A 16,492-nucleotide genomic window follows, 5' to 3' on the forward strand; every position below is an offset into this window, starting at 1 on the left:
TATCCTGTTAAACACCGTTACTCATAGTAGGGTTTTGTTCTTTTTCTTTTTCTTTTTTAATTCTGTTGTTTGGTGGTTTCATTGGCTTCAGCTTCAGTTTAGATTTGGGAATGATAAGGCGAATATAACCATGAAAAGTATTTCCCCCAATATCTCTAAGGGAGCCAAGCACCCCATTAGGGGGAAATAGGGATTAGAGTTGGGAAAGGGGAAGTTTGGAGAACATGGGTAGTAATGACACTAGGTGCAGGCAATGAAAGACCCAGGGCATACTCTTGTTGTAGGCTTAGGAAATACTATGGTACTGAGGGGAAATCATGCAGTTCTAACATACTCATTTTGAAATTCCTATTCCTTCATTCTAAACTTGCTGCTAAGATTTCTAGGACCACTTTTTCCAAAACCTCCATAAATAACATCCCTGCTAGGAAGCTGGAAAACACGAGAAAGAGACCTAAGTGCTATCATTTGTTAGCCCTCAGGAAATCCACGTATTTCTGGATTTCTCCAAGTGCCTACTTAGCTGAGCACTTTGCACAAAGCAGACCCTCCACTCAATAGATATTTGTTGTTTTGAGTGAAATCATTTCCAAGACCAAACATCAATAGGCAAGTTTCATTTTTAGGGGAGTCCAAAACTGTTCCCATAGACCTCCTCCTACCCAAGTCTCTTCACTGGCAATAGGGATGTCATGACATGGTAGATAGTATATTTTGCACGACTTCTTTCCAAGAGAGTTCTGCTTATGTTTGGAAGGAATACTTTAATAAGTCCCTTGAGATGGGAGTGAGACCCCAAAGGATGCTCAGGTATACTCGCTAAACTGCCTTCTAAAGGAATGGGCCCAGTTAGTTGAGATATGCCTGTTTATGGTTTGGGCTGAGCATGGGGATGTGTCATACAAGACTGGGCCACACTGCATGGCTAAGCACAGTAGAGGAGGACTGGACATGTATGGGAAGAAAGGAAGCTCACAGACGTGCAGGAAGAAAGGGAAAGTAAGAGAACAGAAGTGTCTGGAAAACATTTCCAAGGTAGTCACTTTATGTCCCAGGTAGTCCCTTGCAACTCATTTTGGTGTGGAGCAGCAGCAGGTGCTTCACCTGTCAGCTTGTTAGAATGCCAATTCCCAGGCCCCACCCAGCCCTACTGAATCAGAATCTGCATTCTGACAAGATCCTGGGGGATTCCTATGCAGAGTAAGGTTTGAAAACTACTGCTGCAACCCTTTTCATCCAACTTTTAGTAAGGACTCTTTCAGTTGCAAGGATAAAAAATCTAACTCAAACTAGCCTAAACATAAAGGGGATGTTAGTCTTTTCACATCACTTAACACAGAAAGACAGAGTGCTTCTCACCTAGATGCAAGGCCTCATATGCTGTCAGATCTCAGCTTAAACAAACAAAAATCTCTGGGGCGTGTGTGTTACTAGAAGGGAAGGGAAAAGGTTCTAAGAAAGTAGAAAAACAGCCACTACATCCATCTCCCTTTTACAATCTCCAATGACATCTACCAACCCTCCCCTCAAAGGCCAAATGGGGCACAGGCCTGAGACAGTAGCAGTCTGCTCGAATGAGAGCAACTGCCCATCTAGGTTATAGTAGTATTAATAATTGTTTAATGAAAATAACAAGCACCATTTGTTAAGAGATTTTAAATATAGTATCTTGTGGCCAGGCCCGGTGGCTCACGCCTGTAATCCCAGCACTTTGGGAGGTCAAGGCGGGCAGATTGCCTGAGGTCAGGAGTTCGAGACCAGCCTGGCCAACATAGTGAAACCCTGTCTCTACTAAAAATACAAAAATTAGCTGGGCGTATTGGTGGGTGCCTGTGATCTCAGCTACTTGGGAGGCTGGGCAGGAAAATCACTTGAACCTGGGAGGCAGAGGTTGCAGTGAGCTGAGATCATGCCACTGCACTCCAGTCTGGGCAACAGAGTGAAACTACACCCCCCCAAAAAAAAAAAAAAAATTAGTATCTCGTGTACATCTTTGGAAAAAGATGAGTCCTGAGTCCTTCTGGACCTCTGAACTGAAGAATATCACCCTGGCCTGATTGAAATGCTTCAGTCATTCAACAGACATTTATTGAGCACCAACTAATTGCCAGGCTCTGTGCTAAGTGCTGGATTTACAGAGATGAATATAATGTAGTCTTGCCTTCAAAGAACTCTCAAACAAGGTGATATATGGTGATGAGACAAACAGCCATTAAGTTCGTTGTACTTGACTCTTTTGTAATGCTTTTCAAAAATATTCAGCAACATGATATTTGGCCTAAAGATTGAATAGAATATCATGTTTAGCAAACAAAGTTTATATCCTTGAAATAGTTCAATATTTGTATATTTAACTTGGGAACTTACCTATCACTCTGGTTTTACCAAAGAGGGGTGGGAGAAGACATGTTAGTATGACCATCAGAGGCTATTATTTCATACAAGAGAAATCCAAACAAATGAAGTTTAGATGACTGCATCAAACAATTTACTTACAAAAATGGTTGCCAAGGACCTGGGAAGGACACAAGTTGAAATCACTTTTGCTCAGAGGGTATAATGGCCAGAAAAATGATATTTTACTAATAAAGAATACACATCATATGATACACTATACAAAATAGGACCTTTATTAAGCTATCACAGGAATGATGTAAACTTGCAGCTTCCTATGCATATGGGTTGTCTATTATGTATTTCAATCAACCATCAAACCACACGTCTACTTTATAATCAGAAGTTTAATTTTACTTAGATTTTGAATCAGGAGAGATAGCTAACAATAGTTTGAATAGTTTAGAATTCCGTAAAGTTTAGATATCAAATAGTACTTATGAGTTAACAGTATTTTAATATCAGATCTTAACTTCTTAAAACCAGATTGCAACATATAATGGTTACAAGGAAAATAGAAATGATACAGTGTCTTTTTTTCAACAGATATGCGCATGCAAATAAGTAATGCTGAGAAACTATTTCTTGAGAAACTCAGTGAAAAGGAATATTGGGAGGAGTACAAGAATGTAGGGAGTGAACGACATGCTAAACTCATTACCTCCTTACAAAATGACATCAACACAGTTAAAGAGAATGCAGAGAAAATGTCAGGTCAGTTGCAACAAAACTAGTTCTAGTTCAATAAAAAACATCTTTAGTAGGGCATACATTGGTGGAAGAAAAAAGTGTGTACTCCCTGAATCATTCATTACTCTGCTGTCAGCACAAGCAGCTGTGAGCCTAAGGGTAAAGGTGGAGGGAGGAAGCAGAAAAATGATCCCAGGACCACCTGTGAAACGGAGAAGGGGAAATAAAGAAATGGGCGGGTGGGGCGTGGTGTGGAGAAGCCCTCTGACCAACTGACTTTAAGAAAGAAGTTTCTGGCTGGATGCGGTGGCTCATACCTGTAATCTCAACACTTTGGGAGCCTGAGGCTGGAGGATCGCTTGAGCCCAGAAGTTTGAGACCAGCCTGGGCAACATAATGAGACCATATCTCTACAAAAAAATTTAAAAATCAGCTGGGCATGGTGGCTCATGCCTGTAGCCCCAGTTACTTGAGAGGCTGAGATGGGAGGATCAGTTGAGCCCCAGGGTCAAGGCTGCAGGGAGCCGTGATTGTGCCACTGCACTCCAGCCTGGGTGACAGAGCAGACCTTGTCTCAAAAAAAGAAGAAAGAAGCTTAATTCAATGGATGGGGTCTGTATGTTTCCACACTGGGGGCAGGAGCAATTCCACCAAGATAGAAGTGTCCTGAGGCCAGGTTATATTAGAAAGAGAATTCACGTGGGGCAAGCTAATTCAGCTTAGCCATGCTGGATAGCCAGAATCATCATGGAGAAATGTCAAAGTCAATTAAGTTGTAACCAGGGAAAAACTGGGGAACAAACATGAGATGAGAACTGGAAAGGCTATAGAGTAGGATGCCATCAGGAGCAATGAAGCTTACCAGGACTGGATCTGGACACGATGAGGGCCAGCTGTCTGTTACTGAGGCAAGCATAGTGGCTTCAAAGAACACCAGAGACCCAGACACAGAAGAGTCATAGGACAGAATTAATGGGGGAAATCTGACCCAAAAGAGTTGCTCTGGGTGGATGACAGTCCAGGACCCAGCTGGAAATAGTGCCCTGCATTGTGAAGGGGTTCCTGTGGGTGGTTCCCATGTTCCCCTGTCAGGGCTTTCTGCTTGTGGACCAATTTGTGTGTAAGTTTCTCGGCTTAGGGCCTCTGCACCACAGTGGTCGTGTAAACTTGGCCCCATATCACTCTGGGCTTGGAGTTCCAATTTGTCAAAAGGTTCTTCTTCTGAAAAGAGAATGAGAGTGCCAGCCTGCTATTCCCTCTGTCCCCACTCAAATCCTCTCCCACTATTACCAGTTTCTTATATAGCAGTCAGAAATATTCTATGCATATATATATATATATATATATATATATATATCTCTCAGAAATAGCATGCTATATATATGATGGCTCACTTGCTTTTCACATAACAATAAGAACATCCTTCTAAATCAGTATATCTTAATACTGCCTCATTCTTCCAGCGGTTGCATTGTTTTATCGTACCTTTTTTATTTTTTCCAAGACAGGGTCTCACTCTGTCACTCAAGCTGAAGTGCAGTTGCGTGAACACAGCTCACTGCAGCCTCAACTTCCCAGGCTCAAACGATCCTCCCAACTCAACCTCCTGAGTAGCTGGGAGAGCAGGCATGTGCCACCATACCTAGCTAATTTTATTTATTTTTTGTAGAGGTCTCACTGTGTTTCCCAGGCTGGTAACCATAATTTTTTTGACCAGTTTCTTACACATAAGCGTTAAGGTTGTTTCTAGTCTTTTACTATTACAAATAATGCTGCAATGACTATCCTTACACATATCTCGTTGTCCCGTGACAAATATTCTTGTATTTATGTCATTTCACTTATGTGTATCTCTGAAAGAAATGGTTGTGTGAAACAGACTGTTTATTTTACTGTGATAAATGTGGCCCTCCATAAAGGTTGTACCAAGTGGTACTTCTACCAGTATGCATGAGGATACCTATTTTCCCACATCTTCAACAACAGGGGGTGGTATCCAAATTTTTGTTCTTTGTCAGTCTTATGGATAGAAAATGGTATTTCATTGTAGTTTTAATTTCCATTTCTTTTATTAAAAGTGACACTGAATGTGTCTTTTCATAACTTCAAGAGCCATATGAATTTCCTTTTCCATGAACCATTTGTTCACATCCGTCACCCATTTTTCTATTGTGTTTTGGCACTCTTTACATTTTAAAGAAATTAGCTGTTTAACTGTGATATAAATTGCAAATATTTTTCCCATTTGTCATTAGTTTTTTTGTTTGTGGGTTTTTTAATGAAGAAATGTTGTGCTTTTAAAGTGCCCAACTTATCAGTCTTTGATTTTATGTTTATGAGATTACGAATGAATTCTCCAATATTTTATTCTACAATTTTTATGGTTTTGTTTTCACATTTAAGTAATTGTTTTTGTGTGAGAGCGCAATCTAACTTTATTTTTTTACCAAATGGTTTTCCAGGTGTTCCAACATCATATATCATCAATTTTTATCCTACTGATTTGAAGTGCTAACTTTATTACACTTTAATTCCTCATATATATCTGAATCTTTTTCTCTACTCTCTATTCTGATTCACTGATCTGCCTACGCATTTGTTAAACAGTAGAATACTTTTTAAAAGTTATTGTTCTGGTAGTTTCCAAATTTTTAAATATTTTAGCCAGTATTTATTTTACATTTTTAAAGTAGGAAAAGTGATCTTCTCATATAAACTTAACCCATTATCTTGATCAGAAGTTTGGATGATTGGACCAGGCGTGGTGTCTCACGCCTGTAATCACAACATTTTGGGGAGTCCACGGTGGGTGGGTCACCTGAGCTCAGGGGTTCGAGACAAGCCTGGGCAACAGGGTGAAGCTCCATCTCTACCAAAAATACAAAAGTTAGCTGGGTGTGGTGCCGCACACCTGCAGTTCCAGTTACTTGGGAGGCTTAGGTGGGAGGATCACCTGAGCCTAGTAGGCAGAGGTTGCAGTGAGCCAAGATTGTACCACTGCACTCCAGTCCGGGAGACAAAGACCTTGTCTTAAATTAATGAATTAATTATTAACTAGGATGATTTCTTTGACTTTAAATTTTCATGTAGTTGTATTCAACTTTGGGGTGGTAAAAACATTTATATATTGAATTACTTGCTGGTCAAGCCATAGGGTGCAGCCATAAGTAAATGGTTGTTATGGGCTTGTATTATTTTCCATTAGTTTTAGGAACTTCTCTTAACCATCCAGGTAGCAGCAGCCACTCCACCAGGGGAACTATTAAAACATGTTGGGGACCACTAACTGGACACAATGAATATGAGCAAGACTCCTAAATCAATCTATCTGAAGGCTTACTACCATCATCCCCTCTTTCTCTCCTACCTTCTACACAGGCTTCCTTCTTTCATGATTTTCCTGGAATTCTCCTCCAATGATTATGAGGTTTGTGTTAGTTAGGCTGCTTTATATGCAAAGAACAGAGATAGACTCAGGCTATTGTTGGGTGCTGGGAGGTTGCTGTAAGTGAAATAGGATATTAAAACTTTTTAAAGTCTCAGTTTACAATGAGGTGGCAAAATGAGATGAGATACCGCCACATAGATTTGCAATTTGATGAAGAAGAAAACCAGTTTCACACCTTTGACCATCGAATTCCAGTCTACACAAGAAGTTAGAGAGGAAAAGGTTGTTAGAAATTAGGGGACAACTTTTGAAAAGAGCTCTTGGTGTGCTATCAGTCCTACTCTTTCCCCCACCAAGGAGTAGGTAAAAGGTAATTCATCCTCCATCTCAAATCTGGGTGAAAGGTCTTCAGAGAGATTTCTCAGATGGTTCAGTATGTGTCCCCTATAGTTTGGGCATTCAGGTCTAGTTTATGACTCATCCCTGAGAAATCTAGGGAATACATGGCTGAGGAGCTAACCGCACTGACAGCAGAACACAGAAGAGATGGCTGTTGCCCTGGGCTGGGCCTGCACTCCCGAGTTTGTCAGGGCAGAGAATGGAGGAGTGTTTCTTGTCAACTTGTTATGAGAGAGTGTTGGGGAACAGTCATGTGGAATCTTGCCTGAGACAGCTGACTAGGGTGTTGGGGGCCGGTGATAGGTCCCCAACAGAAAAATAGGGATTTTGTTTGTGTGGGAGGGGAGTACAGAATTGAAAACCAGGGACCAACAGAAAAGTTGTTACCAACTTCTAAGGACAGTACTTGCCCTGGATCAAGGGAATGCAGATGAAATACCATTTGAAATGGGAAGCTTGTCCTCCAAAGAACCTACTAAAACACTCCCATGAGACAATGCATCAGCCTTAAATGCCATCTAGGTCCAGAAAGTGGACATGAGCTTGAGACAGTATCAGTCAAGTGAGAGCTTTCTTACCGTTTTCCATACTCCCCTCTTCCCTTCAGCACTGAGAGAGGAATCATGGAAGCTCAAGGCAGGGGAAATGGCAGCAGACCCAAGTTAGGAAAGGGGATTGGCATAACTTTGAAAGAAGCTTAAATTGTTCCAATATTCTGGACATATTAATTACTTGTTGGAGGACCTTTTGTACCACAAAGAAACCAGAAGTCATAGGATTTACCATATATTTTATTGAGCAGAAGTCAATGGCCTCACAGTATGAGTTTTAAAGGAAAGAGACAAAAATTAAGTTGCTTGACTTCCCAAGAGTAATGCTTATTGTCTGTAACACAAATAGGAAAGGGAAGACTGAAGACAGAATAATATCAGCGGTGGTTCTAGGCAAGGCTCCTCCCCACATTTCTCTCCCCTGATCTGTGACTGTCCCTCTCACTGACACCACTGCTTTGCTCTGCATACGTGTCCCCCTTCTCTTCTACTTCCCACAGAACAGTTCTTGCAGTATTCTCCAGCCCAGTTCTAAAGACAGCTGGTGCCATCATCCACCTCATCAAAGATGACCAATAGTCTTTGTCAAGGCCACCTCATGGGTCACCAGTCAGCCCTGGCACAAACTGTTCCTCAGTCACCTGCCTTATTCAGCAGCCTCCCCTGAAACCCAGGGGTGGGAGCAGAAAACACTTAGATCTGCTTCCCGGAACTTTAGCTAGAATGGGATATTGGGATACCAGTATAGAAAACAGTCACTAACATATCCAGGCCAAGGCTACTTCTCAATAAAAGGAAAAGGAACCTCAGATTAAGCCCAGGAATAGAGAAGGTGAGAGGTTATTACAAGTCATTAGATAACTACAGTCACAGAGCATTTTTATTTTTGTCCTTTACTGGGGCACAGGACAGGGATTCTTAAGAGTTCTTTGTACACTAACAGTGAATTTTTTAAAATTAGGTTCAAGACTCCTTACAAAAAAGTAACATTGCTTCTTTGAATGTTACTTTTCTTGCCTATAAAATCAGAGTCCCTAGGTGATCTCCAAGAGGACTTACATTTCTAGCATCTGCTTATCCATGTCTTGTCTAATCCTTACAAGTTACCTTGAGTTAGATATAATTAGGCCCGTTTAAAGATAAGAAAACAGAGGCCCAGAGAAGTTAACTGCCTTAACCAAACTCACAATGTTAGTAACAAATGGAACAGGGATTTGAACCGAGATGTGTTAGGCCCCAAATCCATCTGCTTCAAATAGTCCCCTGAATCTGATTCAGTGAGTTGGGGCGGCTCTAAAGAGATTGCTACCTGGCCAGTGTTTCTGCTAGCTCCTGCTCAGTTTGCTCCAAAAGGGCCTGAGAAGAGGCCACTGCCACAGGAGAGGGTCACCACAATGGAGCTATGTGACCCCAGAAGTCAAAGAAGAGTAGATAACAAAGCTCTCAACAGGCCATGGAGGAGTAAACCAAAGCAGAGCCAGACACAGCAGGAAAGACGGAACAGTGCAAAGCAAACTTTAGCCAGTACAGTTTGGGGTCAGCTTCTGGGAAGGGACCCCATTAGATGGGATGTCTGAGAAACAAGGAGTCTTCTGCACAGTCCTAATCTCCCAAGCTCCCACTTGCGGTGTCTGGAGCTTTTACAAGGAGACTTTTACATGCCCCCACTTTCTTTGGCTGCATTCACCAATAAATGATTGTTACCAGAAGCATCATCTGAATCACAAAGAGTAACAATGAGATTCTCACATTCACCCTTGTGCTGAGTACTGCGTTTTTAAGAAGAAAAACGGTCCATACAATTTTATATGGAAGTTAGAAGAGAATCAAATATGAATATTGCTTTTTCAGTATTAATAAGGCAATAGAAAAAGCTACATCTTTAGAGTGTATTTGATAATCTATTTTTAAATTATTTATAGCAAAGAATTAATATTTCATGTTATCAAGCTCCAGGTTTTATGGTTTCTTTTAGATGCTAAGAATGTAAAATCCATTATGCTCCTGATCCATTGCAACTTTTAGATTGATTATTGTGTTTTGTAGGGTAGAAGTTCAAATAAATAACCAACATTAAGCTGATGGGCTGGGGTGAACTGAAAAAAGAAATTCCATCAGAAATGAGTTTGAAAGGATTAAAATATTCATAAGATTAGTTTAAATAAGTAAGAAAAATGCAGGCTGTATAAACGGGAATATGTAAGTTGGAATAATAAAGCCTTCCACTTCTTATTCTCTAGATGTCAAATTAGACTAACTCCAAAAACCTAATGAATTCTTGCTTATGAACTACTGCCTCACTCTAGTCCATCTCTATTAGAGGCAGAAACTGCCCTCTCCTGACCACCTTTTTTGGCCATCCCACAAGTTAGGAGAATGCTCCCTTTCTCTCTCTCTACTCCCTCTTCCCTTCCCCACCAAAGCTGCCAGAGAAGGGGAAGAGCCAATATTTGCTTTCTGGTGCTGAAGCCTCAGATCACTGCCCACCAAAGACTTGCAGTTTGCCAAGTTTGATTTTCTTCAAAATATTTTTTGGCATGTATTGTGTCCCAGGGATACAGTAATGAAAAGATATGGAAGAGAAATGTTTACTTTCTGCTCTCAGCATTTTCATCTAATAGGAGAAACTGCTATGCTAGTACAAAGTATAGATGAGGGCTGAATAACTCTTGCCCAGCTCTCTGGCCAGAGTTCCGGTGGTAGATGCCTTAGTTGGGCTCCTGGTCAATTGAAAGACCAGACCTGCAGATGTCCTTCCCTACAGCATAAAATCCCTGAGGGTTCTGCTTTGGCTGACTTGGTCTGTGAAGAAAATTTTCCCTTTGAAACAATGCCCTAAGTCAGGGGTCCGCAATCCCCGAGGCCACAGACCAATATTAGTCTGTGGCCTGTTAGGAACCGGGCCACACAGCAGGAGGTGAACAGTGGACAAGCAAGTGAAGCTTCATCTGTATTTACAGCCGCTCTGCATCACCTGCATAACTGCCTGAGCTCCACCTCCTGTCAGATCAGCAGCAACATTAGATTCTTTTAGGAGCGCGAACCCTATTGTGAACTGCACATGTGAGGCATCTAGGTTGCATGCTCCTTATGAGAATCTAATGTCTAATGATCTGTCACTGTCTCCCATCACCCCCAGATGGGACCATCTAGTTACAAGTAAACAAGCTCAGGGCTCCCACTGATTCTACATTATGGTGAGTTGTATAATTATTTCATTATATATTACAATGTAATAATAATAGAAATAAAGTGCATATGTAATGCACTTGAATCATCCCATAACCATCCCCCTTTCCCACCCAGTCTGGGGAAAAATTGTCTTCCACGAAATCAGTTCCTCATGCAGAAAAGGTTGGGGACTGCTGTCCTAAATGGAAATAAGGTTCTATAGTACTGTTAGTACAATACTGTTGTTTAGCTGTAGAATAAGTTTAGTAAGCCTCTGAACCTGTCCAGAAATCTAGCAGCCATGATTTTCAACATCATTTGTATGGGAAAATACTTTCTGAATTCCAAATAATTGTCTGCCTATGTTATATAAATAAAGCACAACTAATGGGAACATATAACATGGAACTAATAAAACACAACTAACCTTGATTTTTCTCAGATTAACTCATTTGGAGTAGTACAGTTTCCTCATTTTTCACATTGCTGACTACCTAACTCAGTCCCTGATTACCTCCTCAAAAAAAGCTTTCTCTGATCACCCAGTCTAAAATTGAGAATTTTAGTTTTTCTTCCTCACACACGTCACCACCTGAAATATTATTTATTTACCTGTTTACTTATTTATGATCTGGCTTCCCCATTAGAATGTACATATCACAAGGACAGGGTTTTTTTCTGTCTTAACCAGTAATATTTGCAGTGTCTTACATACTGTTTGGCATACAGAAAGAACTTGATAGTTATTTGTTGAAAAAAGGAGTGAACAAATTGGACTCATCTGTCCAGCTTTCTTATTCTCCATTCTTTAAAGCAGCCTTGCTGTCACAGTGTCTCATAGTCCTTAAGAAGGAATATTGATTACATGATCTCCAAGCATCTTTCAAGGCCTAAAATTTTATGATTCTTTGTTCTCTCAATAATGACATTTGTGAGCATACGAAAATCTTGAGAGGACAGAGAATCCTCTGCTTCATTTTCTGTCTGTCTTTCTCACCTGAGCCTAACTTATGACCAGGTCTATCCACTTTCTCAGCACCCTTACTCCCTCCCTACTCTCCTCTCCTCGTTCTGTCTTTCCTGCCCCAGGAAACACATGCCAAGAATAGTCAAAATCTAGTTAGATGAAATCAGACAGAATGCTACTCGAATAGATAATAAAGTCTTCATATTTCTGTTGTGGAGTAGTAAGTTGTGTGTATGAAGGGTAGACTGCCACACAAATGCTAAACTGTTTGAAATTCTGCCTTTGGAGAGACAGTCCTTTGAAAATACAAATGTTCTTGTGTAAGAGATCTTAAACTAATTCACATTAACGTATTAGTAAATTCTTAGAGTCTATCTTCCAATTGGAGGAACTAGATTCTTCAGTAAAAATGTACCCTGAAAATTCAGAAAAAAAAAATGTGCAGAAAGGAGAACTGAGGATGATGGAAAATAAAATTTACTGACATCATAGTTTTACCTAAAATCAGCCTTGATAACTTTTAATTTTCTTTTCTTTTTTTTTTTTTTTTTAAAAAAGAACACTATAAAATCACTTTGGAAGATGCTAGAAAGAAAATAACCAAAGAAACTTTGTTGCAACTGGACCAAAAGAAGGAATGGGCCACACAGGTATAATTCAATTTTCTTAAAAACAGAACAAAACAAACATTTTCCTGCTTTTTTTTCTTTGGGTATATTATAGTGGTTAAGAACTTTGGATAGATTCTCAGATTTGGGATGTTCAACCTGTAATAATGGCCGTAACACAATATTAAAATAAAAGTTTTGAATGATTTATAAAATGAAATATAATTTGTCTAAAAAATACTTTCTTTTATATCCAAACCTAGGAATGTGGATTCTGAAGGTAGACCGTTTGAGTTCAAATCACAGTTCTACACTTACTGGCTGTGTAATGAATTTGTTACTTAGCTTTTCTGGGTTTCTGTTTCCTAACCTATAAGATGGAGAATACTACTAGTATTTACCTTAAAGAAATAGTGTGAGGATTAAATGAGATGATTTAAGTACTATAATCTCTCACAAGAAACAAGAGCTCAGTGAATTTTTTCTTTTTTCTTTCTTTCTTTCTTTCTTTTTTTTTTTTTTTGAGGCAGGATCTTGCTCTATTGCCCAGGCTGGAGTGTAGTGACACAATCACAGCTCACTCCAGTCTTCACCTCTTGGGCTCAAGCAATCCTCTCGCATCAGCCTCCTGAGTAGCTGGGACTACAGGTGTGTGCCACCACTCTTGGCTAATCAGTGAATTATTAATCAGTTATTTTTTTAAGTATAAGAAATATAGGTTGAATATCCCTTATCTGACACATGTTTCAGATTTTGAATTTTTTCAGATTCTGGAATATTTGTATTATACCAGCTGAGCATCTCAAATCCCCAAATCCAAAATCCAAAGAAGTCCGGGCTGGGTGCAGTGGCACCCTCCTGCAATCCCAGTACTTTGGGAGGCCAAGGCGGGTGGATTACTTGAACTCAGGAGTTTGAGACCAAGCTTGGGCAACAGGGCAAAACCCTGTCTCAGCTAGTCCCAGCTCAGTAGTGCCAGCTACCTTGGGGCACTGAGGTGGGAGGATTGCTTGAGCCCAGGAGGTCAAGGCTGCAGTGAGCCGTATCTGCACCACTGCACTCCAGCATGGGCAACAAAGTGAGACCTTGTCTCAAACAAACAAACAAACGAACAAAACTGAAAAAGTGAAATTTTCCACAATCTGAAATTTTTTGAGTGCCAACATGATGCTCAAAGGAAATGTTCATTGGAGCATTTTAGATTTCAGATTCTCAGATTTTGCATGCTCAACCTGTAATAATGGTTGTAACAAAATATTAAAATAAAAGTTTTGAATGAATTATAAAATGAAATATAATTTGTCTAAAAAGTACTTTGTTATATATCTAAACCTAGAAGAGTATACTCTACATTGCTGGCACTTCAAAAATTTGGGACATAATATATTTTTGAGGCATAATTTTCAATCTTATATGTTCTCTAATTCCTTTGTTTTTACACAAAATACCTGAAAAAAAAATTTTTTTTTAACAGTCTTGACCTCTTTTCAAACTATCCTCACCTCAGTGAGGTCCCCACTGAGATTGTCTGTTCATCTGGGACATTCTTTTCTCAGAATCATAAACATCTGGTCTTTTATCAAAAAGGTTCCTTACTGAATTTCAGTTGCTGTTATTTGTTGCATCCCTGTTGGTTTAGTTGTTCTTTTAGTTTTACTCTCTTATTGCATTATTTTTACTAATTTACACAAATACAGAAGGTTTTGGAAAACTGATCAGCAATCTGTTTGCTCATGCAATTCAGTCACTTTGTAAGTGAATCTGACCCACTCACATGGTGAAATCAACCATTAAGTAATGACCATAGTTAAGATGATTCAAAGTAGATATATAGGCCAAATAAGCCTATAGCTTCAAGCATATATCATGAGGACTATTCTAAATATTCTTTCAAACATTTCACATTTAACTCCCTCAGCAATCCAGTAAGCTATAGAGACTTGCTAATGAGGAGACTGGAAGAAGTTTTATGACTTGCCCAGAGCAAGTGGGAGAATCCAGATTCATTTCAGGAGGGCTCCTTCAGATCACTGCTCCTAATCACTAAACTATACATTTTCTTTTCTCCACATAATGTCAAACACTTACATGCTTGAATGAATTTTCCTCATTTTAGCTGGCTATTTTATCATACAGTTCAACATCCTATAATCACAATGCTGTGCAACCTCAGACGCACATTAGAGTCACCTGAGAAATTTTTTTTAACCCAGGTGATGCCTGTATCTCACCCATAGAGAAGGCTGATATATTGTCCTGGGATGTTGTGTGGGCTTCTGGATTTTTCAGTGCTTCTAGGAGATTCAAATGTGTAACTAAGGTTGAAATCGCCAATCCACTGTTAGTGAATCCAGCCATTAGCCAATTAACTTCAGTTGGGAGCAGCTTCTTGCTTTTGTCCAAATGAAATTCTATGTTGGAGGAAACTAGAATTATTAGTTGTAGCTGGAGTATAAAAATTCCTAGCTCCTAAGAAATATAGGTCCACTTGTAATTTAAGCATGACTTAAAGAAAAATTTTTATGGCAAATCTTTCAACTCTTAAAGACTTTAATAGGGCTGGGCACGGTGGCTCACACCTGTAATCCCAGCATTTTGTGAGGCCAAGGTGGGTGGATCACTTGAGGCCAGGAGTTCAAGACCAGCCTGGCCAACATGGTAAAACCCCATCTCTACTAAAAATACAAAACTTGGCCAGGCATGGTGGCAGGCGCCTGTAAGCCCAGCTACTCAGGAGGCTGAGGCAGAAGAATCTCTTGAATCCAGGAGCAGAGGTTGCAGTGAGCCAAGATCACACCACCATACTCCAGCCTGGGTGACAGAGCAAGACTCCATCTCAAAAAAAAAAAAAAAAAAAAAAAAAAAAAAGACTTTAACATAAATTTACCCTTAACGCACTTTTCAATCATTTCTGTCCATGTTTATGATCTAGATTATTTTTCTTAATTTTTCTTCTTTTGGTTGTGCCCTTCAGTTACTAAATATTGAACTTGTTCCATGGTATCCATATAAAAGCATCTTGCAGAGAAATATAGTTGATTATTCACTATAAAATTCTTTTCAATATCCATGTAATTGAAAATAAATTTATATTTTATGAACCTACTGACAAAGTAAGACTTTTTTGCCTTCTTTGTCTAAAATGCCTTTCTTCAGGAGACTATCCAGCTACAGCCTATCCTGAAACTACTTGCTGTTAGATTTATAAATATGTATGTTGTTATTACTGACATGCAAAATCTTTTCAAATTAAAAAGATAGTAATCTCTTCATGTTTTTGCTATATGTTGGATTATGTCTGTGACTATAAACTTAAAGAATGTTTGATCACTGCAGTTTAACCATCTGAATTGTGAAACATGATTTCACCATAGCAGTCAGATTTGGTCACAATGGAGGTCAATTGAATGGTCAGTTACACATTGTCCAGTTCTCCAAATTACCTGTAATAGACAGTGTAAATCAGAAAAAGCAATATAATAGGATAGTAAAGAATGAACAACCAAACCAAAAGTTCTTAAGTGTGTTCCTAAAGTAATTGCAGACACAATCTAAATGCAGGTTAACTGCACATCACTGTTGCTAAAATTATGAATCAGCATGTGGCAACTCTTCCTTAACCCGGAAACTTTCTTTTAGAATGCTGTAAAGCTCATTGACAAGGGCAGCTATCTAGAGATCTGGGAGAATGACTGGCTCAAAAAAGAGGTAAGTGGAATTTATCAAAAGCAATTTCTTCGTTCTCACTTTTTTTTTTTTAACTAGAAATGACTTTTAATTATGAACTGAAGTCATGAGAAAAGCATGGTACCTTGACTGACTGAGACAAAATAAAATTCAAGTGGAGTCCTCATCTCACTACAAGCTGTTACTCAACAAATATCATAAATAATCTCAATAATAACCAAAAAAAAGTTGGGGTTTATAATTCACACAGTAAACTCAAATGTGCAAAGTTTCTTTATGTCCTAAAACTTGATTTGGTCTTCTTCATGAGCCTACTTCCTCCTGGGTGATGGGGCAAGTCTAAAGGACCATTCTAAGCTGATTCTCTGCTGGGTTAAATTGCCTCTTTTGGATGGCATGGTCTCCTTTGGTCTGTACCACCAACATTTGAACCAGATAATTCTTTGTTATGAGGTACTGTACTGTTTTCCCTAGATTGTACATGCCAGTCCTCTGCTCTTACTTCCATATCTCCTTACCCTCATCTGTCTAGAAAACTCCAACTCATCCTCAGGCTTGGACTTTGATTACCAATTTCCTTGTGAATCATTTTGTAATCCCTCCAGGAAATCTTGGTTGCTCCTTCCCCAGTGTTTCC

At 39.5% G+C, this 16,492-nt stretch overlaps 1 protein-coding gene across 2 annotated transcripts in view; it reads left to right on the forward strand.

Moving 5' to 3' along the window:
* Positions 1-16,492, forward strand: part of CCDC83 (coiled-coil domain containing 83) — a 71,606-nt gene that overhangs the window by 28,400 nt on the left and 26,714 nt on the right. For both annotated transcript variants that reach the window (XM_008020391.3, XM_073020084.1), the window contains exons 5-7: positions 2,941-3,108; positions 12,119-12,210; positions 15,808-15,876. In XM_008020391.3, the coding sequence (XP_008018582.1) occupies positions 2,941-3,108; positions 12,119-12,210; positions 15,808-15,876 (329 nt within the window). The remainder of the gene's footprint in view (positions 1-2,940; positions 3,109-12,118; positions 12,211-15,807; positions 15,877-16,492) is intronic.

This window comes from Chlorocebus sabaeus, chromosome 1, assembly GCF_047675955.1.
Source record: "Chlorocebus sabaeus isolate Y175 chromosome 1, mChlSab1.0.hap1, whole genome shotgun sequence".
NCBI classification, from domain to species: domain Eukaryota; kingdom Metazoa; phylum Chordata; class Mammalia; order Primates; family Cercopithecidae; genus Chlorocebus; species Chlorocebus sabaeus.